Below are 13,026 nucleotides of genomic sequence, written 5' to 3'. Positions count from 1 at the left end.
ACAAAGACACTGAGAGAAAAGAAAACTGCAGACCACTGCTCCTTATGAACATAGACACAAAAATTCTCAACAAAATACTAACAAATTTGGCAGCGTATTTGTAAGATTATATACCATGAACAAGTGGAATTTATTCCAGAGACACAATGGTGATTCACCATATAAAAATAAATCGATGTAGGCCGGGTGTGGTGGCTCAGACCTGTAATCCCAGCACTTTGGGAGGCTGAGGTGGGTGGATCACCTGAGGTCAGGAGTTCGAGACCAGCCTGGCCAACACAGTGAAATTCTGTCTCTACTAAAAATGCAAAAAATTAGCTGGACATGGTGATGGGCACCTGCAATCCCAGCTACTCAGGAGGCTGAGGCAGGAGAATTGCTTGAACCTGGGAGGCAGAGGTTGCAGTGAACCGAGATCATGCCACTGCACTCCAGCCTGGGCAACAAGAAGGAAACTCAGACTAAAAAAAAAAAAAAAAGGAATGAAGGGGGAAAACCACATAATAATCTCAAATGGGCCTGCCACGGTGGCTCACGCCTGTCATCCCAGCACTTTGGGAGGCAGAGGCAGGCAGGTCACGAGGTCAGGAGATCGAGATCATCCCGGCTAACACGGTGAAACCCCGTCTCTACTAAAAATACAAAAAATTAGCTGGGCGTGGTGGCAGGCACCTGTAGTCCCAGCTACTCGGGAGGCTGAGGCAGGAGAATGGCGTGAACCCAGGAGGCGGAGCTTGCAGTGAGCCGAGATTGCACCACTGCACTCCAGCCTGGGTGACAGAGTGAGACTCCGTCTCAAAAAAAAAAAAAAAAAAAAAAAAAATCAACACACAAGAATCGTTTCTATATAGTAGGATATATATTTCTAAGTAGTAGAAAACACCAATCTGAAAAGAAAATTGAGAAAACAATTCCATGTACAGTAACATCAAGAATAAAATATTTAGTAAAAAAATTAACCAAGGAGGAGCAAGTTGGTACATTGAAAACTACAAAACACTGCTGAAAGAAATTAAACAGAAATATGTGGAAGAACATCTTGCCTTCACGGATTGGAAGACAATATTGTTAAGGTGACAATTGTTATGGGCTGAATGTTTGTGTTCTTCCAAAATGCATATGTCAGTGCCCTAACCGCCAATGCGACTGTTTCTGAAGATAGGGCCTTTATGGAAGTAATTAATATTAAATGAAGGTGGGGCCTTGGTTCAATAGGATTAGTGTCCCTATCCTGGCAGAGATACCGGAGAGCTTTCTCTTGCTCTGCATGCAAGGAAAGACCATCCAAGGACATAGTAAGAAGGTGGTCATGGACAAGCCAGGAAGAGAAACTTCATGAGAAACTGGCTTTTCCAACACCTTCATCATGGACCCTTAGTTTCCAGAGCTGTGAGGAATATAAATTTCTATTGTTTAAGCCACCCTGTCATGGTATTTTGTTACAGCAGTTCAAGCCGACTAATACAACAATGTTCTCCAAAGCCGTCTACAGATTCAGTGCAATTCCTATCCAATCCCAATGGCATTTTTTTGCAGAAGTAGGCAAACTCGTCCTAAAATCTGTATGGAATTTCAAGAGACCCCAAATAACCAAAATAACCAAAAAAGAAGAACAAAGTTGGAGGTCTCATACTTCCTGATTTCAAAACTTACTACAAAGCTACAGTAATCAAAATACTATGAGGCCAGGCACGGTGGCTCATGCCTGTAATCCTAGCACATTGGGAAGCCAAGGCGGGTGGATCACTTGAGGTCAGGAATTCGAGGCCAGCCTGGCCAACATGGTGAAACCCTGTCTGTACTAAAACTACAAAAAAAAAAAAAAAAAAAAAAAAAAGATGGGCATGGTGGCAGCTAGTAGTATTCCTATCTACTACTTGGGAGGCTGAGGCACAAGAATCACTTGAATGCAGGACGCAGAGGTTGCAGTGAGCCGAGATCACACCACTGCACTCCAGCCTGCGTGACAGAGCAAGACTTTGTCTCAAAAAACAAAAAAACAAAAAACATTGTGGTCTCAGTCATATAGTCCAATAGACTAGAATAAAGAGCCCAGAAATAAACCCTCTTGTGTACTGATTTTTTACAAGAATTTCAAGACCATTCAATAAGAAAAGGACAGTCTCTTTAATAAATGATGCCTTACATAAGAAGAATATATATGGAAAAGGAAAAAAAAGGAAAAAAAGAAACACAAATGGTGCCAAGGAAGCTGGATATCTACATGCAAAAGAATGAAGTTGGACCCTTGCCTTACACTGTGAATAAAAATTAACTCAAGATTGGTCAAAGACCTGAATGTAAGACCTAAAGTCAAACTCAGAAGAAACCATAGGGGCAATCATGATCTTAGATTTGGCAATGGTTTCTCAAATAGGCCACCAAAAGCACAGGCAGCAAAAGAAAAAAACTGTAAATTGGATGTCATCAAAATTAAAAACTTTTATGCATCAAAGGACACTATCAACTGGGCTCATTGGTTCATGCCTGTAATCCCAGCACTTTGGGAGGATGAGGTGGGCAGATCACTTGAGGTCAGGAGTTCAAGACCAGCCTGGCCAACATGGTGAAACCCCATCTCTACTAAAAATACAAAAAATTAGCTTGGTGTTGCGGTGGTACCTGTAGTACCAGCTACTTGGGAGGCTGAGGCAGGATAATCGCTTGAACCCTGGAGGCAGAGGTTGCAGTGAGCTGAGATCACACCACTGCACTCCACCCTGGGAGACAAAGCAAAACTCCATCTCAAAAAAAAAAGACACTGTCAAGAGGGTGAAAAGATAACACACAGAACAAGAAGAAACACTTGCAAATCTTGTATCTTATATATAAGGGTTTAATATCAAGCATATGTATTGCACTTTTTTGTTGTTGTCGTTGAGTTGTAAGAGTTTTATGGAAAACCCCCAAATGAGCAAAGAACTTGCATAGCTATTTCTCCAAAGAAGATATACAAATGGCCAATAGGCACATGAAAAGATGCTCAATATCACTAATTATTAGGGAAATGCAAATCTGAATCACAATGACAGACCATCTCACAGCTGCTAGGATAGCTATTATTTTTTATTTTTTTATTTTATTTCTTTAATTTTTTGAGATGGAGTCTCACTCTGTGGCCCAGGATGGAGTGCAGTGGCACTATCTCAGCTCACTGCAACCTCCACCTCCTGCGTTCAAGCCATTCTCCTGCCTCAGCCTCCCAAGTAGCTGGGATTACAGGCACCTGCCACCACACCCTGCTAATTTTTGTATTTTTAGTAGAGATGGGGTTTCACCATGTTGGCCAGGCTGGTCTTCAACTCCTGACCTCAAGTGATCTGCCCACCTCACTCTCCCAAAGTGCTGGGATTACAGGCATGAGGCACCGCACCCAGCCTTAAATTTTTTTTTTATTTTATTTTATTTTTTTTTATTTTTTTTTTTTTTATTTTTTTTTTTTTGAGACGGAGTCTCGCTCTGTCGCCCAGGCTGGAGTGCAGTGGCGCGATCTCGGCTCACTGCAAGCTCCGCCTCCCGGGTTCACGCCATTCTCCTGCCTCAGCCTCTCCGAGTAGCTGGGACTACAGGCGCCCACCACCACGCCCGGCTAATTTTTTGTATTTTTAGTAGAGACGGGGTTTCACCGTGGTCTCTATCTCCTGACCTCGTGATCCGCCCGCCTCGGCCTCCCAAAGTGCTGGGATTACAAGCGTGAGCCACCGCGCCCAGCCCTAAATTTTTTTTTTAATTAAAGGAAAATAAATGTTGGCAAGAATGTAGAGAAATTAAAACTCTCTTTCATTCCTGGTGGGAAGATAAAATGGTACAGCCATTCTGGAAGACAGTGTGGCAGTTTCTTACAAAGTCAAACATAGATTTATACAACCCAGCAATCACAATCCCAGGCATTACCCAACTGAGTTGAAAATTTATGTCAATACAAAAACCTTCATGCAAATATTCATAGCAGCAAAGCAAGAACATGGTTTCAATATACATGTGCTTAGTGACCACCATAATGTGCAAATCAAGAATTGCCTGTTTTGAATGTGTTACTTCCTGTCTTGGAGCCTGACTTTCCCTAAATAAGAGGAAGAGCCTGAGGATTCCTGAGAGGTTTCCTACTTTGCTAGTGGAAGGAACTTGGGAGTCTGCAAATGTCCCTAAATGAGTTCTGGGTGTCACCTTGACCTGGCTTCACACTTAAGAGTTGCCAGGTTTAGCAAATACAAATATAGGTCATTCGATTAAATTTTAATTTCAGATCACAACAAGTAATCTTTTAGTATAAGTATGTCCATGTAATATTTGGAGCATCCTTCTACCGAAAAGAAAATTCATGGTTTATCTGAAATTCAAATTTAATACAGCCTCTTGTATTTTATCTGGCAATCCTATTCCCACTTCTGCCCTTGAGAGCCTCCCCGCTTCCCCTCCACATCCATTCTCCTATGTTGCTTTGAAAATAAACAAGCATCAGGGACTGACACACTGATTTCAAAGTCCCTGCCACTTAAGTGGATCCCTTTCATCTACCAGGAACTGAAGATGGAAACAAGTAGGGGGGGACAAAAGAGAGCTGAGTGAAGGGAGGTGGTGGAAAGGAAAGGGGCATTTCATGACGTCGGCCCAGACTGCTGTCTCCACTGAGGCTCGGAGGCCTCAGGGTTGGCCTCCTGCACTGCTTCTCAACCTTGGATGCATGTTGGGAGCTCCGAAAAATAATGCTCGGGCGTGACCTGGGCGGTGGGAAGTTTTTAAGCTTCTCTGGTGATTCCTCGAAACAGCCTAGGCTGCTGTTTTCTTGCTGCTAACGAACTAGCCAAACTTAGTGGCAAAAATCACCGCTCCCAGCCAGGCAGCCAGGCAGCTCTCATTCAGAGGCTCATGCAGCTGAGGCCATCTTGAAAACTTCTGCTTGCACATATCTGGACTTGAGATTAAGTGTCACCTGGGATCTCAGTAGCGCAGTCAACCAGATCACCTGTATGTGGCCTTGCCTTGTAGCCTGGGCTTCTTTGCAGCACGGCTGTTGAGTTCCAAGGGAGCGAGGCGGAAGTGGCATGGCCTTTTCTAATCTAGCCTGGGGTGTCGCGTAGTATCCCTTCAGCCACATTCTACTCATCAGAAGCAAGTCACTAAGGCCAGCTCACATTCAAGAGGGATGGAATTAGGCCGGGCACCATAGGTCATGCCTGTAATCCCAGCATTTTGGGAGGCTGAGGTGGGCAGATCACTTGAGATCAGGAGTTTGAGACTAGCCTGACCAACATAACAAAACCCCACCTCTACTAAAAATACAAAAATTAGCTGGGCATGATGGCAGGCGTCTGTAATCCCAGCCACTTGGGAGGCTGAGGCATGAGAATTGGTTGAACCCGGGAGGTGGAGGTTGCAGTGAGCTGAGATCATGCCATTGCACTCCAGCACTCCAGCCTGGGCAACACAGTGAGACTGTCTCAAAAAAAAAAAAAAAAAAAAAAAAAAAATGCCGAGTGCAATGGCTCATGCTTGTAATCCCAGTACTTTGGGAGGCCAAGACAGGTGGATCACCTGAGGTCAGGAGTTCGAAAGCAGCCTGGCCAATATGGTGAAACCCTGTGTCTACTAAAATATAAGATTAGCCGGGTGTGGTGGCATGTGCCTGTAATCCCAGCTACTCAGGAGGCTGAGGGAGAAGAATCACTTGAACCTGGGAGGTGGAGGTTGCAGTGAGCCGAGATTGCACCACTGCACTCCAGCCTGAGCAAGAGAGCAAGACTCCATCTCAGAAAAAAAAAAAAAAAAGAGGGATGAAATTAGACTTCATCTCTTGACGGGACAAATGCCAAGGAATTTGTGATCCTATGTGAAGACCACAACAGCTACCACTGGAATAAAGTCTCCAGAATCCATTCTCCTGTCTACACTCCCCCAGCCCAAGCCACCATCACTGCTCACTGGGAAATCCAGTGGCCTCTGCAGGGTCTCCCTGCCTCCCATCTCCCACCCCAGGCTGCCCTCCACACTACAGCTGGAGTCTCGAGCCCAGAGAGTGGAGTCCATGGCCCCCACAAGCTGGCCTTTGTATCTCCAATTCATTCGCATCCTCAAGCTCCCAGGCAGAGCCAGACTCAGTACAACCAGGTGCTCTCCCGAGCCATGCATGAGCCTAGCTCCTGCCAGACAGGCACGTCATCCCTTGGTAGGGAGCCACAAAACTTCCCAACCCCTATCCCTTGCTCCTCCTTCAGGACCTTACCCAGACCCCTCTCCAGGGAAGCCTTCTCTGAGCATCCCCAAGGTGGGTCAAGCTCAGCACCCTGGCCTTTCCTTTGCAATGTATAGGTCATTTCATACATTTTCTTTTAATCTTGTACTGCAGTTTAACACATATGCAGAAAAGTGCACAAATCCTTAGCAAATTTTCACAAAGTGAGCAAGCCTGTATATCCAACTCTCAGGTCAAGAAACAGAACATTTCTAAGGCTGGGCGAGGTGGCTCACGCCTGCAATCCCAGCACTTTGGAAGACTGATGGGGAAAGATCACTTGAGGCCAGGAGTTTAAGTCTAGTCTGGGCAACATAGTGAGACCTCTTCTCTATAAAAAAATTTTTAAAATTAGCCAGGCTTGTTGGCACATTCCTGTAGTCCTGGCTACTCAGGAGGCTGGGGCAGGAAGATCACTTGAGCCCAGGAGGTTGAGGCTGCAATGAGCTATAATTGTACCACTGCACTCCAGCCTGGGCAACAGTGTAAGATTCTGTTGAAGGAAAGGAAGGGAGGAAGGAAGGAAGGAAGGAAGGAGAAAGGAAGAAAGAGATAACATTTTTACTCGGGTGATGGGTGCACCAAAATATAGAAATCACTGCTAAAGAACTTATTCATGTAACCAAACACCACTTGTTCCCCAAAAACCTATTGAAATAAAAACAAAAAGAAAGACAGAAAGAGAGAGAGGAAGGAAGGAAGGAAGAAGGAAAGAAAGAAAAAGAAAGAAGAAAGAAAGAAAGAAAGAAAGAAAGAAAGAAAGAAAGAAAGAAAGAAGGAAAGAAAGAGAGAGAGAAAGAAAGAAAGATACATTGATTCCTATTACCCCAGGAGCCCTCCAAGGTCCTTTTGTTCACTGTCCACCATCCCTTCCTCCCCCAGCCCTGGTAACCACTATTCCAATTTCCAATCCTTTAGACTAGTGCCACCTGTTTTTAAACTTCATACCAATGGACCCATATGGTATGTGCTCTGGGGTCTGGTTTCTGTGTCCAGTCTCATGTTAGTTCTTGTAGCATTTTAATCAGAGCCGGCTACATAATTTGTGGTGCCCAGTGCAAAATGAAAGTGTGGACCGTCCCCGCCAATGCCACCCCCAATACCGTTCAAAAGTTATTAAGAATTTCAAGATGGCAGCTGCAGAGCCTAAGTCAGTACGTGATTCTTCTGAGTGCAGGGCCCTGTGTAAGTCACATAAGCCCACGAAGCCATCCTGTTTCCAGTTGCCTGTTTGCTCGAGTGTCTCTTCCTTGAGGGCAAGAGCTGTGCTGGGGGCAAGTCACCATCTCTGTGGAGTTTCTTCAGCCTTCATTCATTAAAACCTCACAGAGGCCCTGAGGCCGAGAAGGAGGGTGATCATTATAAGCATCACACCTGTTTAATTGATGCAATGTCTAGACTGAAAATGCCGCAGGACTCAGCCAAGGTCCCACAGTGAGTGAGTGCAGGGGCAGACCTCACACACAAGCCCTCTGGCTCTAGGCAGCCTCCCCCTGCCTCCAGCTCTGCCCTAGAATCTATTGCATGCCAAGTACTAGACCCAGGACAAAGGGAATAAAGAGTTCCTGCCCAAAAGGAACTTTCAATTCAACTGGAAAACAAAAACAGGACTTACACACATGAAAACATTATTAACTGAAACATTTTGTCCTTCACGTGCGGGCCTTGTAGCTGCAAGAACTGGAGGCTGTCTCTGCCTAACCAAGCAAGAAGGATCAACAAGAGAGGGTGCAGCCAGGTGTGGTGGCTCACACCTGTAATCCCAGCACTTTGGGAGGCCAAGGCAGGGGGATCACCTAAGGTCAGTAGTTCGAGACCAGCCTGGCCAACATGGTGAAACCCCGTCTCTACTAAAAATACAAAAATTAGCCGGGCGTGGTGGTGCATGCCTGTGATCCCAGCTACTTGGGAGGCTGAGGCAGGAGAACCACTTGAATCCAGGAGGCGGAGGTTGCAGTGAGCCGAGATCACACTGTTGCACTCCAGCTTGGGCAATGAAGCGAGACTTCATCTAAAAAAAATTTAAAAATTAAAAAAAAAATGAGAGGGGGTGCAGAGAGCCTGGACAGGAAGCTGAGGGCAGGCAGAGCTCCTGGGAGCCCTAGCGAGCAGTGGAGCCCCACCCTGGCTCTCACAGGGGCATGGTCTGGTCAGCGTGCTGCTGTTGCATCTGTGCAACACACACTCCAGCCATCCCATCAGTCCCGGTATCACTTGCTCACAGGACAGCCTCTGATTGGCTGAGCTCTGGCCTGGGGCTCAACCCCTGGCTCTCCTAGAGCTGGGAGACAGATGGAGGACCTGGCCCCTCTGTTCTCACAGTGGGAGGGAGGGAATTCCTCAGAAAGAAATCAAGGGGTCGTGAGGACCAGGGATGAAAGTGAAGTGACTAAAAAAATGACAGAAACCCCCTATAATGCACGTGTTTGTTTAGATCGCCAGTACACCACGCAATAGTGGGGGGCTCCTGTCCTTAAAACTGACTGCCTGTGCTTGTGGAGGAGGCTGGTAAAACCATTGTAAAAGGCGAGTCCACAAGCACCCAGGTGTTTGTGAAAGTGTGGTGTGATGGTTACTTCTAGGTGTCAGCTTGACTGGGTTAAGGGATACCCAGATAGCAGGTGCAACATTATTTCTGGGTGCATCTGGGAGGGTGTTTTCAGAGAGATTGGTACCCAAATCAGTAGACCGAGTAAAAAATATCTGCCCTCACCAATGTAGGTGGGCAACATTCAATCCACTGAGGGCCCAAATTGAACAAAAAGACAGAGGAAAAGCAAGTTCACTCTCTTCTGGACCTGGGACCTCCACCTTCTCCTGCCCTGGGACATCGAAGCTCCTGGTTCTCAGAACTTCAGGCTCAAACTGAATGATACCATCAGCTTCCCTGGCTCTTCAACCTGCAGACAACATACTGTGGGACTTCTTAGGCTCCCAATCACTCAGGCCAATCTCCATTATAAGTCCCCTCTTCTAGGTCTATAGCTATGTCTACAGCTCCATCTGTATCCTGTTCATTCTGTTTCTCTGACTAATCCATGTGGTTAAAGTAAAAACCCTCAAACCCCACACTAACAGCAGAGAAGTTATAACACAGTCAAGCTTCAACTCACCAATGCATACGCCAGAGCCCTCTTAGAAACGTGGCTTCCTCAAAGGGAAGACCATGTTATCATCAAGGCAGCGACCCCCAAGGAGCCTGGAAAAGAGTGAGAAGGTCCACTGGGAATAATGTGGAAAGAATTCCCATCTGTGACATAGGAGAGAGGCCCAGAATCTGGCGGACATGAAGATTCCAGTTCTGTCTTGTGGGCAGGGACACATCCCCAGGCCTCACCCAGCACCCTGGGGCTGGAATAAACCTTTATATTGTATCCTACCTCCAGTCCCAGCTAGGCAGGACTGTGTTCTGGGAAGTAGATTGTGGGAACCAAGTTGTTTGTGGGTGACAGCTGCCTATTGCTCCCTGGACTGGGCAAAAGGGGCTCCATTTGCCCTCACTACCTCCTCTTCCCAGTGCTAGGCAGGGCAATATCAGTGGCGACGCCACGGGGCATGGTTATGAAAGTGGGAAAATGCTAGATCCCACTTGTGCAAGAATTTTCTACTCTGTGTGTGGGTACAGCAGTCACTGAACAGGGGTGGGGACCAGGGGCTGCTGCTTTGTGTATTTGTTACACAGCAACAGCTAACCAATACATGGACACTCCAAAGCTCAATGGCTGAAAAAAAACAATAATGTCTTATTTTTCATGAGTTTGTGGAGGGCTGGAGTGCTGCTGGAGGTTGGAGGCTTGGCTGAGGCAGCTCTGCTCCACATATTTCACCCTCGTCCTAGGACCTGCTGATTTTGTCCTTCTCTTAGAGATGGCAAAAATGCACAAGATGGCATAGAGACACTCAGGGCCTCTGGAACTGGTGCACTGTCACTTCAGCCTGGTTCTGTTGGTCAACACAGGTCTCATGGCCAGCCCAGAGTCACACTGAGAGGGCACTGCAAAGTAATGTGGTAAAGGGTGTAGATACAGAAAGAGGTGATGAAGTGAGGCCAGTACCCAAGGGTGAATGGAGCTGGTGGGGGGGCAGAAACTAGGAAGCTGGCTTGATCCATGCCAAGTTGCAAGGGCAAGTTCAGGCCATGCACAGAGGAATTGGGAGAAGAGTCAAGCCTGGGGGAAATCCCAGGGAGGGAACAGAGACTAGGGAGGCACGAGGCCATGGTGCTAGTGGCTTAAAGTGGCCTGGAGCAAGCTGGCATGAGCATGAATCTCATCAGCTTCTCCTTGTGCCCAGAAAGGGCTTGTGCCAGGGTACCCAGGCCCACAAAGCACCACATCAGAGCAGACCTGTTCCAAAGATCCAGAGCAATTTTAGATGTATCTGTGTTTATTTTTGTTGTTGTTGATTTTTTTCATTTTTGTTGTTGAGATGACCTCTCACTATGTTTCCCAGGCTGGCCCTGTTGCCCAGGCTGGCCCTGAACTTCCGGGCTCAAGCCCTCCTCCCTCCTGGGCGTCAGCTGGGACTACAAGCACATGCCACAGCTTCTATCTGTTTTTATTAAAACCATATTTCCTGAATTTTAGCTATTTGCATTCGAATTTTATTGATTTTTTTGCCGTATCCGCTTGCCGCCTATACTAATATTTACTTGGTATTTTTATTTAAATCAACTCGTATTTTTTGTTTTCATTATTTAGTTTTTATTTCATAATCATAAACTTGACTCTGCAATCCAGCTAGGCATGGAAGGGAATAAGGAAAACTTGGAGCTTAAAAGGAACTGCTTTTCTTTGTGAGAGCACAAAGATTATAGGATATTGTCAGCAAATGGGGTGGAGGAGTGCTCTCCGGAGCTACAGAAGGAATGGTCTCGAGGTTAAGATAAAACACAAGTCGACTGGGCACAGTGGCACATGCCTGTAATGCCAGCACTTTGGGAAGCCGAGGTGGGTGGATCACCTGAGGTCAGGAGCTCAAGACCAGCCTGGCCAACATGGTGAAACCCCGTCTCTACTACAAATACAAAAATTAGCCAGGTGTGGTGGTGCTCATCTGTAATCCCAGCTCCTCAGGATGCTGAGGGAGTAGAATCACTTGAACCTGGGAGGTGGAGGTTGCAGTGAGCTGAGATTGTGACATTGCACTCTAGCCTGGACAGCAAGAGTGAAACTGTCTCAAAAACAAAACAAAACGAACACAATTCAAGCTTATTAGAGTTGTCCACAGTCAGCAATGGTGATCTTCTTGTTTGTCTTGCCATTCCTGGACCCAAAACCCTCCATGTCCTCCACAATATTCATGCCTTCTTTCACCTTGCCAAAGACCACATGCCCGCCATCCAACCACTCACTCTTGGCACTGCAGATGAAAAACTGGGAACCGTTTGTGTTGGGTCCAGCATTTGCCTTGGACAAGATGCCAGAACCTGTCTGCTTCAGGATGAAGTTCTCATCATCAAATTTCTCCCCATAGATGGACTTGCCACCAATGCCATTATGGTGTGTGAAGTCACCACCGTGACACATAAACCCTGGAATAATTCTGTGAAAGCAGGAACACTTATAACCAAATCCTTTCTCTCCAATGCTCAGAGCACCAACATTTTCTGCTGTCTTTGGAAACTTGTCTGCAAACAGCTGGATGGAGATGCGGCCCAAGGGATCATTGGAGAACTTGGTGGGGTTGACCATGGCTGATAGTGTGGGGCCCCTGGAGGCAGTGGTGGTGTATGCAAAACTCAACTTATATTTTTAATGTAAAGATTTAACTTAATAATATTCATTAAATCATTGACTTCTGTGCTTGTTTTATATATATATACACACACACACACACACACGCATACATATATATGTAGATTTTTTTTTTTTTTTTGAGACAGAGTCTCACTCTGTCACCCAGGCTGGGGTGCAGTGGCACAATCTTGGCTCACTGCAACCTCCATCTCCCAGGTTCAAGCAATTCTTATGCCTCAGCATCCTGAGTAGCTGGGGTTACAGGCATGAGCCACCACACCTGGCTAATTTTTGTATTTTTAGTAGAGTCAGGATTTCACCATGTTGACCAGGCTGGTCTCCAACTCCTGACCTCAAGTGACCCACCTGCCTTGGCTCTCAAAGTGCTGGGATTACCGGTGTGAACCACCGCACCCAGCTCCAACTCATGTGTGTATCTATATATATATATATAGGCTCAATCTTGGCTCACTGCAACCTCTGCCTCCCAGGTTCAAGTGATTCTCCCGCCTTAGCCTCCTGAGTAGCTGGGATTACAGGCACCTGCCATCATGCCTGGCTAATTTTTGTATTTTTGTAGAGACAGGGTATCACCATGTTGGCCAGGCTGGTCTTGAACTCCTGACCTCAGGTATCCGTCTGCCTCAGCCTCCCAAAGTGATGGGATTACAGGTGTGAGCCACTGCGCCTGACCCCAATTCATATTTTTAATGTAAAGATTTAATGTAATAATATTCATGAAACCATTGACTTCTGTGCTAGCTGTGTCTTTACTAATGTCACAGTAAAACAAAATATAACCTCCAGAACAAAATAATTTTATATATATATATATATATATATATATATTTTTTTTTTTTTTTTTTTAAGATGGAGTCTCACTCTGTCGCCCAGGCTGGAGTGCAATGGTGCGATCTCGGCTCACTGCAACCTCCACCCCCCAGGTTCAAGTGATTCTCCTGCCTCAATCTCCCGAGTAACTGGGATTACAGGCGCCCACCACCATGCCTGGCTAATTTTTGCATTTTTAGTGGAGATGGTTTCACCATGTTGCCC

General features: G+C 46.1%; 1 protein-coding gene and 1 long non-coding RNA gene across 2 annotated transcripts; both read right to left on the bottom strand.

Annotated features, from left to right (window-relative positions):
* Positions 1-7,235: 7,235 nt before the first annotated feature.
* Positions 7,236-9,447, bottom strand: LOC134732182 (uncharacterized). The gene is made up of 2 exons (XR_010115066.1): positions 9,346-9,447; positions 7,236-7,566 (listed from the first exon to the last, which is right to left on the bottom strand). It is a non-coding gene; the product is annotated as an uncharacterized lncRNA (long non-coding RNA).
* Positions 9,448-11,434: 1,987 nt separating this feature from the next.
* LOC129460498 (peptidyl-prolyl cis-trans isomerase A-like) lies at positions 11,435-11,925 on the bottom strand. Its single transcript, XM_055238379.2, has one exon. It carries the CDS (start codon positions 11,923-11,925, stop codon positions 11,446-11,448), a length of 480 nt encoding a protein of 159 aa, XP_055094354.1. The 3' UTR covers positions 11,435-11,445.
* Between the last annotated feature and the right edge of the window lie 1,101 nt (positions 11,926-13,026).

The sequence above is a fragment of the Symphalangus syndactylus genome, chromosome 13 (genome assembly GCF_028878055.3).
Source record: "Symphalangus syndactylus isolate Jambi chromosome 13, NHGRI_mSymSyn1-v2.1_pri, whole genome shotgun sequence".
NCBI lineage: Eukaryota > Metazoa > Chordata > Mammalia > Primates > Hylobatidae > Symphalangus > Symphalangus syndactylus.
This window is presented reverse-complemented; position numbering and strand designations above follow the sequence as displayed.

What these genes read in the sequence shown, in the direction of transcription:
- LOC129460498 (XM_055238379.2), bottom strand. Translation starts at nt 11,925, where the DNA reads ATGGTCAACCCCACCAAGTTCTCCAATGATCCCTTGGGCCGCATCTCC.